Source organism: Sinocyclocheilus grahami, unplaced genomic scaffold (genome assembly GCF_001515645.1).
Source record: "Sinocyclocheilus grahami isolate Dianchi unplaced genomic scaffold, SAMN03320097.WGS_v1.1 scaffold8.1, whole genome shotgun sequence".
Classification (NCBI taxonomy): domain Eukaryota; kingdom Metazoa; phylum Chordata; class Actinopteri; order Cypriniformes; family Cyprinidae; genus Sinocyclocheilus; species Sinocyclocheilus grahami.
In genome coordinates this window covers 4,225,240-4,234,258 of record NW_015505187.1, presented here as the reverse complement: position 1 = coordinate 4,234,258, position 9,019 = coordinate 4,225,240, and the positions used below count along the sequence as shown (strand labels likewise).

The 9,019-nt window shown below is 35.6% G+C and overlaps 1 protein-coding gene across 1 annotated transcript in view; it reads right to left on the bottom strand.

The window, feature by feature from the left end:
• The window catches only part of LOC107591154 (semaphorin-3C-like), a 66,902-nt gene extending 58,607 nt beyond the window's left edge, over nucleotides 1–8,295 (bottom strand). Inside the window, exons 1-3 of the mRNA XM_016280201.1 lie at nucleotides 8,205–8,295; nucleotides 6,647–6,758; nucleotides 6,433–6,470 (exon numbers count right to left, since the gene is read on the bottom strand). Coding sequence (XP_016135687.1) covers nucleotides 6,433–6,470; nucleotides 6,647–6,758; nucleotides 8,205–8,295 — 241 coding nt within the window. The remainder of the gene's footprint in view (nucleotides 1–6,432; nucleotides 6,471–6,646; nucleotides 6,759–8,204) is intronic.
• Between the last annotated feature and the right edge of the window lie 724 nt (nucleotides 8,296–9,019).

Sequence of the window (9,019 nt, the reverse complement as noted above, 5' to 3'; positions counted from 1 at the left end):
GAGGGGGGGGGGGGGGGGGGGGGGGTCTGAAAGTAAATATATTAAATTCATATTTTCAGCAGTTTACTTAAAAACATTTTATATATATATATATATATATATATATATATATATTTACTGTCAAAAACCATTTTTCTTCAATTTTTTTGTTCCATATTTCATATATACAATAGCGTAATTAATTTATTTTATTAGGGAAAAGGATAAATTGCACTAAGCAAACCGCTATTGTAAAATATCTGCATTGTTCAGCTGTTGTGAGGTCACTGATGTGTGAAAGGGTTTCCTGTGGTTGTGAGTTGTAATTAGAGGTTACTATATTCCTGTGTTGTAATTACAGTCTCAAGTTAAATACTCTCAACAGATCTCAGGTTGCTGCCACTTTATAGCTTCAATTTTAATACGTAAGCAGTCTGCCTGGCTTGCAGTGCCTCGACAATAAGACTAGCCGAAACGGTTTGTGTGGAAGTGTATGGGTGTGTGTGTTGGGACAGCGGGAAATAATTAGCTCTTTTTTTGACTCTTGAAGTGATTTACAGCTTTCCAGTGAAATGGTCAGAGTGAAGGGTTGTTCGTTGGGCTGTAAAACCACACACACACACACACAAACACACTCTGCATTACTTACTTGAGGAAAGAAACAACAGCACATATCAGAAACCGTAAATTACAACATGTCTTCAGGCCTAAATCAACAAAAACATAAATGTGACTTGCTGAAATGTTTAATATTAAATACTTGACTTGTAATTCTAAAGACTTTGGTGTGATAACTCAATCTGCTTTGGGAAGCATTACTCACAGATATCCGTGATGTTAGAAACATTTGCTTGAAATGGTTGAGTTGGCTGCCAAAACACCACTTTGCCTGAAGGAAACGTTTCTGGAATTATTAAGGTGATTATTTTAATGAAAGCAAAATAATACAGAGTAAATGGAGATCAAATCTGAGTCACACAGCAGAGAAGTGCTGCATTTGCTTTTGTCCACTTGTACTAATGTGTGTGTGCTTCTTTAGGTCTTTACAGATGTTTAGCATTTGTCACACTGATGTTAAGTGGCTCATACATAATCTGGGGTCAGAGGTGGCTTAAACGCTGCATTAGTAATGGTCATCACAAACAGACACACATGCTAATGTAAAGACACACAGACCACTCCATTTACTAAAACTTTATTTGTGAGACATTTAAAGATCAGAATATGGAAGATTAGACTCGAACCTGTACTCTGGCGAGACCGGCACTGCTCTGACAAGTTTGCACATATATTTAAGCCAGTTTAAGCTCTATTGATTTCCTCAGAACTTCTCTCCCTAGTGAAAAATAAGTATACTAAATTGTATTTGAAATGCATTTATTTCATGCCAAGTATACTACTTATGTACATAATAAAAATACACTACAGTTAGTATACTAAACTTAAAGTCTGTCAAATTGGAACAACTAATTTTGTACTTAATGTACTTTAATACACTCTAAAAACTGCTGGGTTAAAAACAACCCAATTTGGGTTATTTTGGCAACCCAGCGCTGGGTCAAAACACAACAAGTTGGGTTATTATGTTTGACCCAGCATGCTGGGTTGCTTTTTTATGGTTTAAAATTACTACACTGCTAGGCTAAAATGAACCCAAATCGAGCTAGACATTAAACCTACAAATCTTGTTCATTTTAAAATCACTTTTACACACACAGAATGTCTATCAAAAGGTAAATATTTATTTAAAACAGTCAAAGTAACATGCATGTAAGAAGAAATGCAGAAAAGTATGGCATTAACAGCTACAGAGTTTATAAATGACGCATTGAACATTTGTTGAATATAAGTTTTAAGATCAAATTTGACTTTTTTGGTAAATTTAATATATTGTATAAAAATATTATACAAAAACACTATTATACAATAGTTGTACAATTAGATAATAGTTAAGTTCTTTACAAACTATTCTGGCATGACAGTAAATAAACCACATTAACACTGATATTATAAAATTTTTCAGAAACATATGTGTGAAAGAATGTGAGCATGTGTATGAATGAGTGTAAACTCCATTTCTACTAAACAACAACACAGAACAAGCATTTAACATTTTGTTTTTACAAATTATAGACTTACAGTTTGTTTCATAGTCCATGAATACAGATCAGGCATCGCTGCCAATTTTCATGATCTCTTTAGCATAATTGATGTAGTCATGAAGCCCCATCAGCACAGCAAAGGCATGTCACATCTTTTACATCACCCAGGGCAGCCTCCTCCTTTAAAACCACTGTTGCATCAGTTTGGGGGAAAGGACATTTTCCTCTTTGACCAGTAAGGATAGGTAAATAGTCCGTTTTATAATTTCAACCACTTTGTGTGGTTGTTTAATGTCTCTGTCTACCAGGGGCTCTAGAATGCGTTAATGGCAGCACTAGTATCCTGAAGTGTATTTGATTGAGCTAGAGCGGAACTATTGCAAGTATACTTCAGCTACACTTTAAATATCTTATTTAAAGACTGATATTATTCAAAGATCATACAGTCCTCATTAATAATGACATTAAAACACATTTTAGAATTAATATTAGGGAAAGTGCATTGTGCACAAAGAGTACTCCAAATAAAGTTTTATTATAATTTTTATTTTCAGTAAGTCCCGAGCGACATGTCAGTAAATATGTTAATAGATTTGAACGATTTTGAATAGATTTGAAAGTCTCTTCTTATGTTTAAGGAGCATTATTGTATAGCCACAAGACTTAAACATTTTATGAGAACAGTGTGATTAAAATTGCTTACTGACATTGCCCTCACAAAGTTATTTCCAGTTTGACTGTAGAATTGCTGAAGTTGGACTATGTGAAAAGTCAAAACTGTTCACATAGAGATGCATTTCCCAAACTGGGGTTCGTAAATCCCTGAGGGGTTGTGAGGGAACTGCATGGGGTTTGTGAGTTGATGGAAAATTTATGATAATCATAAAAATGTAAAATGCAAAATAAAAGCCAATGAATCACTCACTAAAAATGAAGTGTTTTATTTGTTTACCTGCATAGCATGTGAACATTTACCGACTTCGTAGAACCGTGACCATGTGAATGTGTTGTGAAGTTATTCAAATTTTAGCTTTAAATCTCCAAAAATTCAAATAAAAACAATCAAAAAGAAATTCTTACTGTTAAAAAAAGCATGACATATCTCATTTGACCTGCATGTCACCATTAACCAACATCAGAGAACTGTGAATGTTTGAATATGTTTACTTTATTGAAATATTAACTTAAAATTGCACTTCAAGTAAATGTTTTGAGTCAAAGGCTGACAAAAAAAATCCACTGGTGAAAATTGCATTGGTAGTGCATAAAGTTCATCCATCTACAACTGTGGTTCCACCACTAAAAAGATTATTTAAACAACTTTGCTGCTCAAATAAGACATTTTGTGGATACATTTATGTAGGTGAATTAACTAAAATACAAGCTTTACATTTCGACTTTCATTGGACTTTGGTGAAGCCAAAATCATTTTTAATTGTATAATAATAATCCAGCATTGAATAGCCCTTAAATATATCACTATTCAGGTTAATCTGCACTTTATTACACTTATAATCAAAGCTATAGCTGAAACACATCAAATATTGCCTTTTCACCCGTGCTCCAGGGAAATTCACCAGCTTCACCTCCAGTCACCCAGCACGGCCCTTTGTAGCTCTCCTCGCTACAAGTTCTTCAGTTCTAATGAGGTTCTTTGATGAGCAAGTCACTTCTAAGCGCCAGATCTGCTGATTGATAGCCTTGCATGTTAGCCGATGACTCTGAATAGAAACGCATTATTCCCTGAAAGGCCAGGGGACCTGGCTTTAGCATATCTAGCGTAGCTGCGGCCGGGTCTGAAACCTGGGAAGCAAAGCTTGGATAAACAAAGGAGAAAAGGTGAATAATGAGAGTGCTAATAAGCAGCAGGACAGAGCATAAAGTGTTTAAGCTACTGAAAGATTTTGTCAATGGGCTTAAAATTTGGATCACTGTCAAAGATATGACAGAACTGGACTTTGGTTGGCCACCAACTACACAACGGTGGTATTCACAGCTGTGAGGGATGGTAGACATGCTTCAAGCACTGAGAGGTCCTGTTCTGTGGAAGTCATGCTAAATCAAGTCGCTAATACCCTGGAGGACACACAGACCTGTAGGTTTAGCTGCAAAGAGCTTGAGTGAGATTTCCACTGACATTTGTTTCTTGAAGAATGAAACTAGATGTTCAGGCTCGGTTGTTGATTTCAGGCTTGTGTGTTGTTTGATGGAAAATGACTTGGCTTTCACGAGAGAGACTGAGAGTACTTCTATATCTAAGTGATATCGACAGCACATGATTTTGGGATTGAACCAAAGGGACGGGGGAAGTTTGTAAGTGAGCGATGAGGAGGAAAACAGACAAAGTCAGCTTTATACCAGAGCTGCGTGATCTTGGTCTAACAAGATTAGCTCATCCTGACTCACTCAGCAACCATTTCTCTCTGAGTGCATGTCGTTGTGTCAAAATCCGTCTGTTTCTTTCCCATACAGTATCTCAAAATAGACAAGTAGCGCAAGTGGTGAGAGCATCAGAATGTGGAGAAATCCTTAACTTTATGCAAATGAGAAATGAAAAACATGTTACTATGTTTAATATAGATTTCAAATTCAGTTTCCTGTGGCTGGGTTATCAAAAGTGTAACTGGCACAGTGCATATATAATCACGTTCCATTGCATTACATTTAAAATATAGTACCTTAACGTAACTTAAACCGCAGTTGGGAGTGAGAATGTGTTGCAAATCTAAATGTACTATTGAAAAACACACTATGCTTAAAATTATAATCAATACTTTACACATGCTTTAGTATGCTAGTCAACACATCAAAACAAGTTTGATTTAAAGCATGCCAAAAGATTATTAAAACAATGATTTAAAAACTTTTAATTTGACATCACAAAAAGCACATTTGAAAAATACACTTAAATGTCATGAAAGTGTACTCTACTCTTATTTGGTGTTTTATTAATTATTACACTATGAGAAATTTCAACATTAAAATAAGTAATTTGTTATTTCAGCTTAAAGTAATTGTTCATGCTTGACTTAAAATTATAAGTTTAGTTAACTGTTGTTTAAGTTGATATAACTAATTGCTGACATTTTTTTTTACAGTGTATATATTTGCATATACAGTTTAGATTACAAGTGCACATACAAACTCATTTTTCACAAGGGTAGAATGTGATCATGCAAAAAAATGGCACTTCTGAGTCTTCACTCTAAAAACTTCTGAAGCACAAAACCATGTAAATGTTTTACTGATGCAGGCATTTTACTACTAAAAAACCTTTGTTATGTCTTAAGGCAGCTTGTTGTGAGGTTTTGACAGCAGAGCACATCTAAAATTGACCAAATCTGTCAAATATGTACATTGGCTGACCCGTTACATCTCATTTTCTCTGTACACAGTAATCCAGTCTGATTGAAGCCAAACTGAAGCGTTGTGAAGTGCTGTGAATCCATCTTGGATTGTTTTACCAGTAGAAGACAAAACCCATCAATTTCCATAAAATATATGTATGATAGTCACACACTATTTTTTTAAATAACTTCATTCTCCTAGTGCGCAGTGGGAGAGATTATTTGAGCAAAAAATATGGATAAATTTTGGCCCCTACTGCTGATTTTAATACTGACATATTTCATAAAGCTGACAGCCAAAGACTTGATCTCATGATTAAATAATCACTGGATTTTAAATCAATTCAGACTTACATTAAAGTTAATATCCCTTGCATTTTGGTACTTTACCCTAATAAAGAATACGCTCATGGAAAGGTCCCCTGGACCGATCACATTTCCTGCACTTTAAAGAGCGCCACTATTTTGATTCATGGCTTGATTTGGGCTGCAAGACAGCGTGGGTGTAAGTCTCAGATAAGTTTTGTGAATGCCTGTTGTTCTTTGACATGAACTCAATTTATATAAACATCTAAATATTTTAGTTTTTCTAGGGCTGTCACCTTAATGTGTTAATTTACTGCACTCAAAGGTGTTTTGTTTAGTTTTTTGTTTAGTTTAGTTTAGTTTAGTTTAGTTTAGTTTGTTTTTGTGTTGTGTTGTGTGTTGTGTTGTGTTGTGTTGTGTTGTGTTGTTTTGTTTTGTTTTCTGTTTTGTTTTCTGTTTTGTTTTGTTTTGTTTTGGAACAGAAGTCTGAAAATGTTTGTATTCCACCAGATATCACTGAATTAGTTGCCTAGATGTATATCACACTTGAATCTGTTTCAATCCTATAAGCTCTATGAACAGCAATCAAAAATACAAAGTGAAATGTTTAGCATTTGATAGAACTGCTCTGAGCCAATGAGCAAGAGAGACAAAAGTGAGACAGATGCTGAAGACCTACATAGCACAACGCAACATACTTGACAACGTGAACATGTAGGGGACAATAGTCTCCCTTCTGTGGGACATCACAAGATATAATTATCTACTAAAAGAGTTATGCAAATTAGGAACACGACAATCAAAAATACAAAGTGAAATGTTTAGCATTTGATAGAACTGCTCTGAGCCAATGAGCAAGAGAGACAAAAGTGAGACAGATGCTGAAGACCTACATAGCACAACGCAACATACTTGACAACGTGAACATGTAGGGGACAATAGTCTCCCTTCATTTTTTTATAAGCACTTTTCCTCTTCCTCTCGCTCACCAGCTCTAAAGAAGCCTCATTCACAGCAGACACATCTGTGGGACATCACAAGATATAATTATCTACTAAAAGAGTTATGCAAATTAGGAACACGAAGATCCGCTGGAGTGAATTCCTACTGAATTCATACAATATTTAGAATTTTTATTTTATTTAGTTTATTTTTTATTTGAAAGCCCCTAGTCACTATTTGACCATTTGCATTATATGGAAAATAGATGCATGCGCATTCATCATAACATCTTCTTTTATGTCCCTCAGAAGTAAAAAAGTCGTTCCGATTTTAAACAACATGAGGGTGAGTAAATGATTATACAGAGAATGGTGAACTTGACAACCAATTTTCATTTGTCCCTAGCTTACACTCACTGTATCTGAACCGATGCTTGAGGATGAGGATGATTTGGTGGTATATAACTTTACAAAGCACAGCACTATGTACTAATCAATGTGAAATACTGCAGAACATGCTCTTTGCCCTGGTGCCTCCAAAACGCCTGTAAACAATCACCTTCTTCATGGTCTGTCTGCTCTTTGAGTATCTCTTGGACCAGATCCAACAACCTCACCTGAAAGGAAATCAGACTGGACAGAAAAAAGAGGGGTCAGTCCATCGACACGGTATTGTTTGACTCGCTGGTAGACAGGTGGAACCTACAGCAAGTGAAAACAGATGAACATACCATGCAAACACCTTAGAAAGAATGTGTGTATGTGGACACACAAGGTGGAGACAGAGAAAGTGAACATTTTTAGACAGTAAAAACAAAAAACTACACTGTTGAGGGATACCTTCAAACTCAGGTTTTCACCAACTTGCTTGACATTTCTTGAAGGGGTCACGGCTTAGTCTCTATACGTTCTGATGACTGTCACAGACCTCCTTCAATGTAGATAGCTCTGAAACAAATGTGATAAATTAGACCTGTTAGGAACATGGTGCACCAGGTTCAACATTCCCTTCAAGGATTCATCCATCAAAATTACTCCCATTATTCCATTCAGTTGGACAGGCCTACTGTGGTTTTGCCAAGCAGGACATGTTCTTGGATTCACGTTGTTTTGGGTCCTGGAACAACATTCCTGTCAAACAGTCAGATTTGAATGTTGAGGCTTCAGCTACTTTCTTGGGTCAATGACATATAATACCATCCACGATAAATTACATGAAAAATGTAATGTAATCTCTTCAGTACACTGTGGTGGCTTAACTTTTTACAAGTACAGTGTTTTAATTTAATTGCCATTGCAGGATTATAGTATCTTGAAAAGCTCAAAAGGACACACCAGAGGTATTTTAATTTGCTCGTGTCAATGGAAAACCTATTGAATGCAATTGTGGCCACCTTTTTAAATGAGAGCAGCTGCATAGATGGAGGAACTGAGTATTGAGCCAGTGTCAATAGATCTTGTAGTCTTTCTCTTTTAGAAAATCACATCAGAGTTGACTGCTGTGAATGGTCATGATTCTCCTATTGAGCCTTTGGAAAGGGCATAGGTCTCAACTGGAGTGGCAGTCTCAAGGGTGACCTTCTCGACCTCAAGGGAAATAAGGTAATGAAGAATACTCATCTGGTCAACTGAGTAGCCTACTCTTGTTCACAGTAACAAATAGATTTAAATTGGTGATGTCAGAACAGACATGGAATGAAACTAATCAAGCGAAATTTGAAATGCAACCAATTGCGCCCCTTCCAAAAAACTTCAAACTGCTTGTGTTAAATTAATAGTTAGCTTTTATTGACTCGCGTTCCTACCATTCCAAACTGAATGGCTTTATTTTGTCTGAGAACCAAAATAATGAATATTTTGAAGAACTTCATGCAGATACAATTCATACAATAAAAATTGGTAGCAACCATAGCTGTAAAGCTCCAAATCATCACTCCAAAAATTTTTGTAGTTCTGACTCTAGAACTGCTATGATCAGTGAATTGAACTTCGAACATCTAATTTCAACTTTGATTTCTAATATATCTTTCAGTCCAGCTTAAGCAAGCAAAGCATTTATAGTGAACCAGGTGATTTGTTTACCATTTCTTGGAAATATAGCTATATAGTACTGCCACAAAAGGATTTAAACATTATTTTTTGGGATGTTGGCTCCGTATGAATATATATTCGAAAGTCTGAAATCAACTGTGCATGAATCAGCAGATTGTACAAGAAAATCAATTAAGGCATAGAAACTACCACATAGCTGACTGAAAGTCAAAATCATGTTTCAAAACACAGTTGAGATTCTATTTAACCAAGAATTCAGAACATGTGAAAGACTTTTGACATTCATAGTAAA